The sequence below is a fragment of the Podarcis erhardii genome (assembly GCF_964252035.2).
Source record: "Podarcis erhardii genome assembly, chromosome: 5".
Classification (NCBI taxonomy): Eukaryota; Metazoa; Chordata; class Lepidosauria; order Squamata; family Lacertidae; genus Podarcis; species Podarcis erhardii.
In genome coordinates, this window is record NC_138509.1 from 44,176,741 (window position 1) to 44,191,867 (window position 15,127).

The following is a 15,127-nucleotide window of genomic DNA, read 5'->3' on the forward strand; positions in this document are numbered from 1 at the left end:
GCTGCTTCTCAATTTACCTGTATCATGAAACCTTAGGCCACTTGATTTGCATGCATTGTAGTCCTCCTAACAAAATCAGGTAGCAATCCAGAAAAAATAGGTAAAAACAATTATGTCTCAAAGGAAAGTTGATTATTCTCCTACAAAGTAAAGTCTGCTGCAGTGACTGACTTGCCAACCAAGAAGCTATGATTTTCCCTGCAAAGTCGAATAGTATTCTCTCTGTGTGCGTCTCATGGTGGAGGGAGGAAAGTGATCATTGCTACACAGTCATTGGTAACCACAACTTGTAAACATGGATGACATAGCAGATAAACAAATAATTAAACCCAGGAATGATTCAATGATGAAAAGAATCTGTTAATTTTTTGTGTAGCATAGTTTAGTTTAGAATGATTTTGTGAATTCTCAAATATTAGACGTTGTTTTCACAGAGCAATCACAAAATATTGACTTGGGCAAACCTAGATGCCTTTTCTACTTTAACTCCCTGTCCTAAGACTAGGATATGCCATAAACAGAGCAGGCGAACCGTAAAGCAAAAGAGCAGCAGCTGACTCAAGCAAATAAGCAAAAGTCATTATAGTAAACTGGCAAAAGGAAAAGTTCACTAGCCAGTCTTACCAAGATATACATTACTTTCCTGCACTGTGAGCAGTCAGATCCTAGGTATTACCTAAAGACATCTGCTAAGTGTTTCATAACACTTGCTGCTTTACTGCAGCTTGCTTATTTGCAATTCTGGATGAGCCAGGGGAAGGGAAAGACTCCCCCACCCCCAACACAGGCCAGCTGCATGCTCTCAGTGCTAGATTATGGCCAATAGTTTTAGTTGTGGTTTACCAGCATTTTATAAAATGCTGGTAAAAGTTAAACTACTTTGAACCATTACAAGACACGACAGTACAGATTTTGAGCAAGTGTTGAAACAGACCAGAGCCTCTTTCAGTTCATTGAAACTTTTGTATATTTCTTAGTATAATGATAACTAATTCTCTCCTCAGTCCTGATCTTTGTCTCACTGGTAGGGTCTTGCTTACATTACTCCAAACAGAGATGTCCAAAGTTGTTTCAGAAGCTGTTGATTCTGACCTGTCGCTGCATAATCCCTGAGCTCCAAATCAAACATCACCTCAGTCACAATCTTCTTAGGCAGCCTTAGGCAAGGCACTTCTAATCAACTTAAGCCCTCAATATAGGGAGGGTTTGGGGAACAGCCCTATAGGAATTACCCAAACTATACTGGGTGTTTTGAATGCTAGATAAATGTTAAGTACTGTAATTAAATATTACTGTATCAATACTGTTGTTTAAATGAACAGAAAATCTCAAGTTCTCTTCCACATCCCTCCTTGTTCATAATTTTGAATTTTGCTTACATAAAACTGAGAACTCCATGTGCTTCCACATCTGTTGAATATTTACATAATTAATTTCAACGTGAAATAAATATGAGTCAAGAGCCCCTAAATCAGGGCTAGCTGACCTGTGGCCCTGCAGTTATTGCTGAACTACATCAGCCCCAGTCAGCATGGTCAAGGATGGTGGGAGTTGTAGTTCATCAAGAACTGGAGGCCCACAGGTTAACCACCCCACCTTAAACCATCAGATATGCTTCTTCCTCAAGTTAGTTTAGCTTCTAAATAAGCTCTCATTGCACACTCAGAGTGAATCAAGGTGCAAAATTAGTTATGTTGCAGGTTTAATCAGGCACATATGACATATTTTTGCATTTTTAACTATTGCCGTTTATACAGTGGTGCCCCGCAAGACGAACACCTCGCAAGATGGAAAACCCGCTAGACGAAAGGGTTTTCTGTTTTGGAGGCGCTTCGCAAAACGAATTTCCGTATGGGCTTGCTTCGCAAGACGAAAATTGTCTTGCAAGTTCCTGCGGGTTTTTTCCCTCCCCCCCCCTTTTCCTAAGCCCTAAGCCGCTTATCAGCTGATCCGCTAAAAGCCGCTAAACCGCTAATAGCGCTAATCTGCTAAGCTGTCAATGGGCTTGCTTCGCAAGACGAAAAAACCGCTATACGAAGAGCCTCACGGAACGGATTAATTTCGTCTTGCGAGGCACCACTGTAGTAGGTTTTTTAATGTAACAAAAATGTTCTTGGAATTATACAATTTGATTTACATTTCCTGATATATAATAAAATAATAAATTTGTTAATGCATTAATGGAAAAAAACATACCAAATGAACTTACCTAGTAAGCCAGCCTGGGAACCTGTTAAAGCGTGGGGTATACAGCCCTTAAATAAATCTGATTCAAATATCCCTTCTAAGTTGTAATCACATGCAATCATCATCACAGGGTAACTGTACCAATGTAATAAATAGTCTTTATTGCTCAAGATAATGCAAGTAAACAATTTCCTGTATCATCCTGGGAAGCAAAGACATTTCAGTCCTTTTATTCTTCTGTTATACTTTACATTTAGGTATCTCTTTTAGCATGAAGCAGGCATATAAAATGCAATGTGAATTGCCATCAGGACTGACTGAACAAAAGGTGCTATCACTCTTTGCATTAAGAGTAGCAACTGATATTTTAACTGCTGATAACCTGATCCTTGATACATTTTCATGGAAGTTAAGTTCCATTAGCTGCATTCAGTGGGACTTTCTTCCATGTGATGTTTTTAAGACTGTGGTGATAAGACTGTTAATTGTAAACCATTTAGCACACTATATATGAATATTAGAGTGACATAAGCCATTAATTTTTATGAACCATACCTTTATACTGCTTTCAGTTAAATGTCAGTTTGCTAAAACTTTCTACATAATGCACTGTGTAACAGTTTGTCTTACTTTTATACACTTTTTTGTAATGATTATTGTAGTAACATGTTAAGAGCCTACAAACATGTTTCAATAGCAGGACAATCTATTCGCTATTAAGTATTCTGTATTAAATAAACAGTAAATACATCCTTAGTTATGTACTGATTTGTGTTTTCTGCAATTATTAAAAGGTTTTGAAAATGGAATAATTTATTGAGGAAATAAAACTTTGAATACTTTGTTGACCAGGTATGGGACAATTTATTTTGTTTGCAAAGAACGGGGAACATTGAAAATAATCATCTCATAAGATTCTCCTGAATGTGCTATTAAGACTGCAATCCTATACACACATACTTCCCAAAAAAGTTGATTTCCTCCAACTTGTGTACTTACTGCAAGCAAGTACAGCATCAATCATATTATTATTATTATTATTATTATTATTATTATTATTATTATCATCATCATTATTATTATTTTAAAAAAAGCTATGTTGATGGTTCTGATGTCATCATAAGTCTTGTGTTGCTCAGAAAGATTAGACTTAACTCACATAAAACAGTGTTTCTAGAATGGATTTTCTGTTATTCTGTTCAGCTTTTTGTCATTTAGAATCATAGAATTGTAGAGTTGGAAGGGACCCTGAGAACCATCTAGTCCAACCTCATTCAATGCAAGAATATGCAGGAATGCAGGAATATGCAGCTTTCCCATATGGGGATCAAATCTGCAACCTTGGTGTTATCAGCACCATGCTCTAACCAACTGAGCCATTTGAACCAACTTGTTTCACTATCCTCACGAACTAACATTCTAAATTCTTTCATGTGTGTTTATGTTCCGAACAAAAACTGCAGTAATTGCATGTACAATTACTCTGAGAGAATCTGATTTTAATGAGCAGCTTGCTGTGCATCTATGTGGCCAGGAAACTTGGACAAATACCAATTTCTTACCATACCAATATACTATTGGCATATAAAGTCCTTAATGGCATTTGTTCCATCACTTTGAACTCACACTTTTCCAAGTATTGCATAAAATCCATTCTGCATTTGCAAGGAGTCATTCCTTTAGTGTGGTAGCACAAGCCTTAGGAATTCAGGTTCACTCTGGCAGAATGCCACTCCATGGACAGTGGCTCATTTTGCCCTCTCCCAATTATCTTGCTACCTACTTTCTGCTCTACAAAAACCAGTTACACTGCACAAGGACATCCAAAGAACTTAGCATTGGAGCCAAGCTAGACGTAATTATTTTATTACATAGTATGCCCAGGCATCCTTGGGATTTTTGTTTTTTAATATATAACTGTTGGGGGGGGGGAGTCAAAATGGGATCAACGTATTTTGGGGAGTAAAGCTACCATTGGTCATAACGGGAGATTTCCCCCCATTATGAATCACGAGAGAGAGAGAGAGAGAGAGAGTACGCGCATGTACACAACTCCCACTGGGGCCATGGCAGAGACAAAGCGCTAAGCCCCACCTCCTATGTTGTGCTCCCAATCCTGTTCTTCATTCCCCCGCCCTGGCCATTTGGCCTACTATGCCACCTATTTATTTACTGAGAAGCCATGCATTCTACAGCAAACTACATGATAATTTATGACATGTTCTAGTTTTGCCCTTAATGTCAGTGACTGCTGCTACTCAAGGGCATGAAACAGGAACAGCTGCTAGCATGAGAACAAGAGGACAGAAGAGCAAAAAATAGGATCACTGTAAAAACTGACCATAATGAGAAAATAATGCTGCTAAAATGTAGATGAATTTAAACGCCAGAGAAAAATGCTGGAGAAGCAAAGTTAGCATTTTAATCAAGGCACCCAAAAGTGTGTAACAGCTAATTAGGAAAAAGGAAAACAACTAGGATTTAGTCCTTGTGGCCTGACCTCCTTCGTAGGTAACATTAGGCTTCAAATTGTCTGCTTCACACAATTGTAGCAGAGGATGCAGAAGAATCCATGTTCACATTACTTAATTGTCTTTTCCTTTCTTCTATTATTGAAACAACACTCTAAAAAAGGGAAGAAAAATAGCAAATTAGGATAAAATGCTTAAAGAATAGAAATCAGGATAAGAGTTCAAGTAAAAGATATCCATACCTGTCTGTTCATGCCTCTAGCCATTTCCAGGGCACCTTTGCCAAACTGAAAAAAACATCCCCCCCCCAAAAAAAATGTTAATTTTGTTATTTTAAACAGTTCTTGGATGTGTGTGTAAAACAGGTACTGAAAAAGCTACTCTTACTGTTATTACCTCATTTTTAACATCAGGATCTGCTCCTCTTTCTAGAAGTAATGCTACCAATTCTTCATGGTTATTTAATGCTGCCACCTGGAAGTAAGGTTAGGGGAAAATTATATATGCAAAATGTATATATGTAAAATTAGGGGGAAATGATATACATAGTTGGGTGTTTGCATAAAATAAACTTGTTCTCTTATTGGAAATATTTTTCGAGAAAAGAAAAATTGGCACCTTTTTCTTCAATGAAAGCCAACATAGATTACCTACTGACACAATGCAAAGATTACTCAATATTAGAACACCATCCCAAATTTGGAAATAAACTCCAAGCACCGTTGTGTTCCAACTCTGAAAGTTACTGTTTGAGCAACCTCCAACTGATGAGAAGTAATTGTCAAAGCTACTACCACTTCTATGAGGAACTGGCATGGTATCACTTTTAGAAGGAAAGTAACAAATGCATCTTCATTTCTGGTACTGAGATACACACAAACGTATCTGACAGCCCCATAGCTGTGTGTATTTTAGAATAAGAGCAGCTAGAATGTTAACAGAGGGCTGGGTTGGTCTATACTCCTGACAGCTAGGGTCTGTGCTTTATTTATTTTTAATTTTGTTGACTATATTTAAATATTATCTTGACAATGTTATCATCAGCCAACTACAAGTATGCCAAACTTTTTAAATAGCTTTCAAATAAGTTTAAACATGGCCTAGCAGCCGGAACTCAAGATCTAAGGGCCTTACAAATCATTGCATGGGGGTGAATCTGTGCACTTAACAAGAAGCTGCCATCAGTCATAGCATCCGAAGTGTATTTTGCACAACACATTTATAGCAGTGTACAACTGAAACAACTTACATTTACACCACTGAATATCAGAGGTGGTATTAAATGCAAGTCCCACTCAGAGTAGATCCAACCAAGTTAATAGACATGACTATCTTAATTTCAAAGGGCTGACTGAGTAGGACATAGGGGTTGTGTTCAGTTTTACAATGAATTTTTATCATTATATTCTCTGACTAGTTTAGGTTTATGCACACTGCTTAGCAATGCTAATGATTAAGTGGTATATAAATGCCTTACATAAATAGTAAAACAGTGTATGTGATGATCTTAAGCTATATAATCCTGACCAGAATTTTGCTTATAGGAGCAGTGATAGTCGAGTGATTTGCTACAAGTCATCTGTGCACTGTTTCAGTATGTTGAACTTCTCTGGGCTCTCCTGGAGTTCTGTCGATCTCCATCCTCTATTGCAGCATTGAAGTCTGCCTTTACATGAAGGATCTGAATATTAGCCATTAGAGCTTGGCGATAATACACCTGCTTCTACAGATCATTAAAATACCATCCCAAACACCTGTTTGTAAAGGTAGAGAAGTACTTGCTCGCTCTGTGTGTGTGCTGACTGGAATGAAAATGTTAACAGAGCATTTTGATCTTTATAGAATCTACAAATACAAATGCAGTACTTCAGAAAGATGAATTTCCAAGTATGAAGGAATAAGAGGGCTCATCCTATTAAAGAAACATTTGAATTTGCTCAGACTACGTACTTCATTTCATGCACCAAACCAGGAAAGAGATTGTGAGATAAAGTGCCTTAATAAGATAAATCAAAGGGGAAGTGAAGTGTTACTTTGCAAATCCTCCTGTCATCCCAATACAGGTAAAAAGGCTTCTAGCACAGCCACTGCATTCTGTGGGCAAATTAGTAGTGAATGAAAAAGGACTTGTCATCTGTGCAAGAAAGGCTTTCCATAACAGTAAATATATTCCATGGGGCAGGGAACAGTATGGAGCACTAGTACCTAGAAGCCTTTCTTAAGTAGACCTCTTGACACACCACCATATCAAAATGTTTCATATTGCAGAAGAAAACTAGTGGAATGAGCAGGTAGTTCTCAGGTAAACAGACAACCAGGTAAACAAGCTTCACACCCAAACCCAAATTATACCAACACAACCTTGTTGAAGGGCACAGGCAGGATTAATAACTCAGTTTCATACATTACATATCTTTGAGAGCAAAGCATCTAGCTGCCTCATTCTATAGTATACAAGTAAGTTCAAAAGACCTTTCTAAGAGCAGACAAAAGTTTGAGTATGTATGTATTAGTGCAGTTCCATGGACTGTTGTGCAGACCACTAGCAGCAAGTCTAGTGCAGCCCCACATTGTACTGGTGGCAGGAGTGGGTGAACCTGTTGATTTCAGTTTCTTATTTTTTCCAGTCTTCAGTTCACCTCATTTTTGCATCTGTCTGTGAAAATCTGTGTACATTTTGGTGCATTTAACCTAATATACACGTTTGCCAGCAATTTTCCTTAATATAAAGCATTTTTGTGCACACTTCTCACTAACATATGCTTTTTACACAGTTGTTTTTTTTAACTGGAGACTTGCACCACAAAAACCACCACGTATAGTGTATATAAACTCTAGTGCACTACAAAAATATTGGGGGAAAGTGTGCAAAAAGGAGAACTCTGGATTTGGGGCTGCTTTTCACACAGCACTTTTCCATGAGGTTGCAAAGTGTATTCCAAAATATACCAGCACACTGCTTAGCAGCAGAGCATACCATGAGAGGTGTCTTGCCATCCTTATCTTTTGCATTCACATCAGCTCCAGCGTCTAGTAAAGTTGTGGCCACATCTGCTTTTCCTGTTATTGCACATAGTCTCATCAGCGGAGTCCACTCCAAGCCTGTGTCTTTAGGATCAATCTGTCAAAGAAAGGATGTTCTTCTGATACTTGAAACATGAATTCAATGAAAATTGACGAAATTTCTGTTCTGTTGAATACTTGCTGAACTTATTACCTATCTTCAGCATCACTCTTTCCTGCTTGTTCCAGCAATTTATTTCTCATGCTGTGCAGTTCTCGATGCCTGGAGCAGCCTCCTTGGCCCTTTCTATATATCAGCCCAATTCATTCTCCCTCTTCAAAATCTATTCCTTCCATAAAATCATTCCTAGACCACTTGACATTGTCAGGGCCTTCTTCCGCCAGGTAACCAAATTCAGTCTTATTTTACAGACTCGCTGGCCTTAATACAGCTTTGCTTTTCAGTTTCATCCTCTCCATTTTATTTTGATTGAACACTTCTTGGCAAGGAGGGTGCCATTACTGTTATCTGCAGAGTGCACAGCATGCTGCTGATAGAAGTAAAGTAATAGCAACAGCAGTGGTAGCATTATTGGTCAAGATAATGCCCATTCATTCCATATTTTTAACTTACAATTTACATTTATTTCCCTGTTACATTTGCAGGTGTTGCACTTATAATTTGTGTGTTTGTGTTTTTCAAATTGACCCTAACATAATATTTGATGTTCATTCTGTATTATAATTCCTAATTTATTAGTTCTTCCAATACACTGGGTGGAATCAAGTATTGTACAAGCAGACTTCCACTCACTTTACTCGACTGCAGTTCCCCAATACCCTAAAATTCTGTCCCAGAGGGTTCCCAACACTCCAGAGCAGATTTTGAGGGTATACAGGAAGCTGCAGAGGGGTAGAGACAGGGAGGTAGAGTCCTATTGTATGAGAAGAAGCCCACCCTGCCTATGAAAAACAGCACTGGATACAATCCAATAATGTATATATTCAATTGAACTTCCTTTTCCTGGTTTTTAAAAATTATTTCAGGGATCATCTTGTTGGTGACTCCGACAACAGGGGAAAGTTTGCCTTTATCTACCGATAACAAATGGGTCACACGACCAGAATTCACCAAACTTTGGAAAATAGATAGAGTATGTTCGATGTGAGGGCGATCTGGCTGCGACATCTGTCACCCCATTGATTGCCAGGGTTGATTCGGCTGATCTGGCTGGCTAGGCGGGTGTCCCCTTCCTCCCTCACCGCTCCATGTGCGTCCCTCCCAAAGCTGCATGCTCGGTGGAAGAGGACAACCATCCCAGATAGAAGGAGTGTACCGTTCTTCAGTCAAGGGTATACAATAGCTGCGCTCCCCTGCTAGAACCTCCAAACAAGCTCAAGGCCCTCCATTCTTCATTGCAGTCCTCTGGGCCTTTCAAATGCCTCTCCTGAGGGCTGGAAAATCCTTAGGAAAGGATGTGGCACAGAGGAATACAGTGTACAGTGGTGCCTCGCAAGACGAAAAATGCGCAAGACGAAGAGACTCGCGGAACGGATTAATTTCGTCTTGCGAGGCACCACTGTAAATGATAAAAAATAGTATAGAAGCAGCTTGTCAGAGTGGATAGCTTTGTGGGGAGCACAGAAGATCACAGTAGGGAGGACAGGATGGGAAAGTCACATTGCACAAGTGTCTTTCACTCAGGCACACACTGGATTCAACCAAAATTTGTACTTTTTTTCAATCCTAGTATATATTTATTTGGTCATTTGAATCTATTTCACCAAGTATCCTCTTACGTAAACAAGATTAGTTTCAAATACAATAACCAATGACTATTAAAGTTACGGTATATACAAGCTTTTTAAAGCAGGTAATGCAATTTCTTCATAACCTTGAAATTATGGCAACAACTGGTGCAGCATTCCATAATGACTAACAGCACCCCTATATACAGTGGCATGTACACATCTGATAAACTGCTTCAAAGTATGCAGTTGAACACCATACCTGACAACCATCCTTGACCATCCACTCAATAACATCAACATGTCCTCCGTCAGCAGCCCAGTGCATAGCTGTACATCCCCCAAGATCTCTGGATAACCAAGAAGCTCCTTGGGATCTGAGATACTTAGCAATGTCCAGGTGACCAGCATAACAAGCTATCATTAAACTAAGGAAACAAAAAAAAAAAAACCCCTACTTATTAAAGTAACATAAAACATTGTTATTTTGCAATTTCTAGAACTGAAAATTAAGTCCTGTTTAAGTGAGCCACACCTTAGTCTAAATACTCTTCTAAGTTGGTTAATTTTCTCTTAAACACCATTTTATGACTGTATATTGCTATGTTATATGACCACTGATATAATCACTATTATATTACTAGTAAAACTGAAGCCTACATAAAGTATATGTAAACAAGCTATTAGAAGAACTTATTCACAGTGCTAGAAGGAAATACTAGTACAAAACCAAAACACAATATCCAATTGTCCAGATGGACAAAATGGGCTGATAATTGTAAAAGAAGCCTTTATATATATATAAAATAAGGGCTTTTGTGAAATGTATAACTGGGGTTAGCAAAAATAGCAAAAGAAAAAACCAAAAGAACATTTTCCTAGTAACTGCTAACATCTGCAGTTCAGTGTGTATCACTGAGGATTCTGCTGAATCTTTTGAGACATTACTTCATTTTAATATTTCCATAGAGAACAAAATCCTAGACATCAACTGAAGACACAACATATTGACTTCAGTATAAGATTTACAATTTCCCAACCACAGAACATCAGCCAACATTACCAGGGACATCTAGTACCACTTATGAAACACCTTTAAAAGCAGGCCTTTCAGATTAACTTAAAATATAATCGGGAAGAAAACTTGCATGATTTTGTGTAGATATCTAAATAATACTAGAAATTAACCGGCTCATAGACCAAGTTATAAAAAAATTGTATTGTTATTCTATGGCTTATTGTATCTTATTTCTTGCTGCTGCTCATATGCTGACATCTAATTGTTGTAATTCTGTATTTTCCTCTGATTTGTCTAGACTCCTTTTTGGAGGCTTTGGACACATTTACTTTTAGAAAATCACCATACTTTTGTGTTCAGGAAGATTCTTTTATATATACTGCTGATACTTTCAACATGGTACTCTCAACATAGTACAATCCACACCAAATGCCAGAACCAGAAACTGCCTGAATAGTTTAGGAGCAACATTAGACTGCCAAAACAGATATGAAAGACAAAGTGCGGGCAAATTAAAAGTTAGTAATTAGTAGGTGATATGTCAACTGATCAGCAGCGAGTTGAGGCTAGAGGTGGTCCAGGAAAGGCTCTGATAAGGACGTGTCTTGAGGAGATAGTAAAATAACTTTATTTATCAAACTAATTCTGTCAGAAATTATTTTTTAAAAAACAGAGCGGAACACCCTTGTTGTTTATTAAACACTTGGGGAAACCCAACAGACACTATTATTGATTTGGGCCATAAAATGAGTAACTAGCCCTGGCTGGACATTCTGCCTGGATAGGGTGTATGCCAACCATACTCCCTATAACCCCATCCCTGCTTGCTGAGTCCCTGACCTTCTCAGGCTGAAAGCGGAAGGTCTAAAACGGGGCTTCTATCTGCATTTGTTTGAAGGAGAGAAAAAGGAAGTCCCATTGAGCAGAAGTTCATTCTGCTGGCTGATGAACACGGTTCACTTGCTAATTTGACTGGTTGTCCAAAATTATATGTATCTATTGGCCTACTTTACTACTTTAAAGTCCTTCCTGGTCAGTAAGAGTGTTGCAAGCACTAAACAGACTGAATATTTAGGAAAGAGCACAATGGCCCTTTGCATACAAAAGTGGTATTTAAGGAAACAAACAACAAAAACAAATTTTAACAAGCTTCACAGAATAGCAAAAGTACAATCCACTAAATAATGGAAATGCAAATATATCTCATGCTATATATATGAGCAGTTTTTACAATGTCATACACTGTTATAACCAATTTCATAATTTATTTTCATATTTATTTCATAAACTTATATATACCGTTTGATTGTAAAAAACAAACAAATAAACCAAGAAACAGAACCCAAATCAGAGTAGTGTCAGTAGAGGCTGTCACAACCATCACTCCCATTATAAATGGGCTGCAGCCTGCAACACCTGAGAAGAGAGAAACTTGTTTCTCATTTCAGTTATCAGCCTCAGCCTAATCCATGTGTGCCTCTGAATGCATACCTTTACTTTCTGCCATTTAAATTAATGGCTATCATTCATTCCAAGGAAAAATTGAAGTACCACACATGGGTAAAAATTGAGGGTTTATGGGCTCTAAAACCAATCCCTCCCCACAAAATAATAATTTTAATCTGCTTTTTTTTGTTGCTGTTCACAAATGTTGCACCCATGCTGTTCCACATTTTACTGCTCCTCCATCCATGTCATGTTGTGTTTCCCATCACCATCAAGGACCATGTAGCAGAGAAACGATGTCAAGCTCCGATGCAGACAGCATCCCAGTGAAATTTCCTCCCCCAAGGACACAGGTTTACATTAAATGGACACAGGTTTACATTAAATATCCCAGTGAAATTTCCTCCCCCATGGACACAGGTTTACATTACTTTTTAAGTCCACAATATCAACATCCGCCATGTTATATGATGAGGCAATGTACTGCATTTATTACCTGTCTTTCCCACTGGCATTCTTCCGGTTTACATCTGCTCCATTTTCTACCAAAATCTGTGCAAGTCTAGATAGAAAACATTTGCATTATATTATTTTTCAGCGACTAGCAGCTTGCCAGGACATATAAAGAATATTCAGTTAGGGTGCCAATTTCAATGGCTGCTATAGTAAGAAATTGTTATGTGGCAAACTGACCACTGTCTTCAAACCATGTGCAAATTCATATGCCACACTGAAATTATTTATCAACTAACAGCTTGTCTTGTAAGTCAATACAACTATAAACAATAGCAACTGCTGCAGCAAGTTATCCCAGTCTAGAATATAAAGTTGATGTGATCCATTGACTAGAGTACTGTACAAAACTCTGGTTTGAAGCCAAACTTTGTTTATAATTAACTAGGTAATTTTGAGCAAGAGCAAGTCACTGTTCTTCAGTCTTAGCTCTCAGTCTACAAAACAAAGAATAATTATTCATTGCACTGTGGTGTTATGAGGATGAATGTGAAAGAACATACTCTGAACACTAAATAAATTATCAGTTTCAGGCCTGTAGCTATAAAATAGTATTTAAGGAATGAATTGGGGAGAGGATCCCAAAATTAAGACATCTGAAAGGAGAGGTGGCCACCTTCTGCAGTTTTGAAGACTACTGTTCTGTCAGTGATTCCAATACCCCATAATAAAATTGTTGCTGTCTAGTCAAACATTCACAGTAATGAATCATATATGCCCAGGCATATCAGTACATATAATATGTATAAATACAAATAATACATGCAATATGAAAGAGAGCGAGAGGAATTTGAAGTGGGGAATCTTGTTACTTATTTTTTTTTGCTGGGGGAGGGATTAGGTAGTCAGTGGAGGGCCAGATAAAATTGGTTTGCGATTAGATATTACAATGGGTCATCAATCAGCTCTCACTGAATTTCAAGCAGATAATGGCAGCTTCATATCACACACACCCCAAACCACGAAACTAATGAGAACTATAACTGAATTTTCTTATCTGTACAGTCTCATACAAGAAAGGTAAAAGAAATATTACAATACTACCTAGTATATCCTTTTTGTGAAGCCACCATCAACGCTGTAAATCCTAGTTTATTGAGTGTATCTACCACCACTTGCCTTTTCAAAAAAGAAAAAAGTAGACTCGTTATCATTTCAAACATTTCCATCACTACAGTTCTTCTCCAATGTTTCTCAACGTACGTAGGTGCATATTCTGCCTATTCATCAGTGGTAAGGATCCATTAAAGTTGCCACCACTGTGTACCAATGGAGGAGGTGGGGGCACAGTGTTCTTACTTATAGGCACTGCAAGATGGCAGGAAGCTATGAACCTACTAGGTCAGCACCCTGCAGTTATGACCTGCTGACAAGCAAGTGGACTGGGCCACTGACATCATGGCCCACATTTTACACCATGCACTGGCCAGTCAGCAGCTGCACAATGCTCATATAGTAATCTTCATGTCTTTCCTGCTCACCTTGCAGTGCCCAACAACAAGAGCATCGAGTCTGCCTTGATTAGTGCTCCTCAGCACACAACTTCATGGATCATTGCTGCCTTTCATAACATAAAAGAATTATATGGCTTAGATCCAAGAAGCACAGTATGTTTTTTCCCCATGAAAGGGACTTTTATGCTCCCATTTCTGATATCAACCTCTAAATTCCCTGAAAAATTATTCCCTAGGATTGAGGACCTTTTGCAGTGGCATTTTCTGATAGAGTAGAAGAGTTTGGATTTGATATCCCGCTTTATCACTACCCGAAGGAGTCTCAAGAGGCTAACATTCTCCTTTCCCTTTCTCCCCCACAACACACACTCTGTGAGGTGAGTGGGGCTGAGAGACTTCAGAGAAGTGTGACTAGCCCAAGGTCACCCAGCAGCTGCATGTGGAGGAGCGGAGACGCGAACCCAGTTCCCCAGATTATGAGACTACTGCTCTTAACCACTACACCACACTGGCTCCCACTAGTGTATCACTAGGAAAGGGAATTGTCAGTTATATAGAATGCCTGCCTTCTACTTACACAGGGGTCAATGTTATAATATATGTGTGTGTGTGTGTGTGTGTGTGTGTGTGTGTGGCGTGCGTGCATCTATATATATCTATACACACACACACACACACACACTAGCACCCATTTCTGTAATAGCATAATTTGCAATTAGAAATCTATCACATTGAGCTTAACATATAAGCTTAGCATTAATATTTAGGTGACAGGAAAAATGACACTTTAAGTCAGAGCACAATTTGTCATGCAATTGTCATTATCTTTCACTCATTATTACACAGATATGAAGATTTTAAAAGGTGAATCATTTCTCACCTTCCTTTAAGAATAGTAAGGACTTGATCTACATCATTTCTGCTAACAGCACGATGGAGATGGTCTCCACTCATTGGTTCACCTGAAGAAAACAATGCATGAAAGCAGGATGGATAAAAAATTGTTTTGCTGGTACTCTGTCAGCTATTAAAATGCTGTCAAATAACTAGCTTTCACATTTTTCAGAAGAGCATCTGGACACCTCCCAGGTTCCTAAATTAAACAATAGACCTTTTATCACTGTTTAGCAGAAAGATGAAATGTTTCAAAGGTGACTTTGAAATGTGTTTTTTTTAATAAAAAAAAACCCACAAAAAACCCAGACGATTGTTTATTTATTTTTAAAACCTGGGCACCATCTCTCAAATAAACACTCATGAATAATGACAACATCTAAAATATTGTG

General features: G+C 38.2%; 1 protein-coding gene across 4 annotated transcripts in view; it reads right to left on the reverse strand.

The window, feature by feature from the left end:
• The window catches only part of FANK1 (fibronectin type III and ankyrin repeat domains 1), a 32,638-nt gene that overhangs the window by 1,698 nt on the left and 15,813 nt on the right, over positions 1-15,127 (reverse strand). For 2 of the 4 annotated variants that reach the window (XM_081863322.1, XM_081863323.1), the window contains exons 4-11: positions 14,722-14,803; positions 13,432-13,506; positions 12,371-12,436; positions 9,673-9,838; positions 7,636-7,779; positions 5,055-5,132; positions 4,901-4,945; positions 4,588-4,812 (exon numbers count right to left, since the gene is read on the reverse strand). In XM_081863322.1, coding sequence (XP_081719448.1) covers positions 4,726-4,812; positions 4,901-4,945; positions 5,055-5,132; positions 7,636-7,779; positions 9,673-9,838; positions 12,371-12,436; positions 13,432-13,506; positions 14,722-14,803 — 743 coding nt within the window. In that variant the 3' untranslated portion in view covers positions 4,588-4,725. Of the gene's footprint in view, positions 1-2,209; positions 2,323-4,587; positions 4,813-4,900; positions 4,946-5,054; positions 5,133-7,635; positions 7,780-9,672; positions 9,839-12,370; positions 12,437-13,431; positions 13,507-14,721; positions 14,804-15,127 lie in introns of those variants that run through there. The other 2 variants (XR_014156906.1, XM_081863321.1) reach the window with 2 other exon arrangements.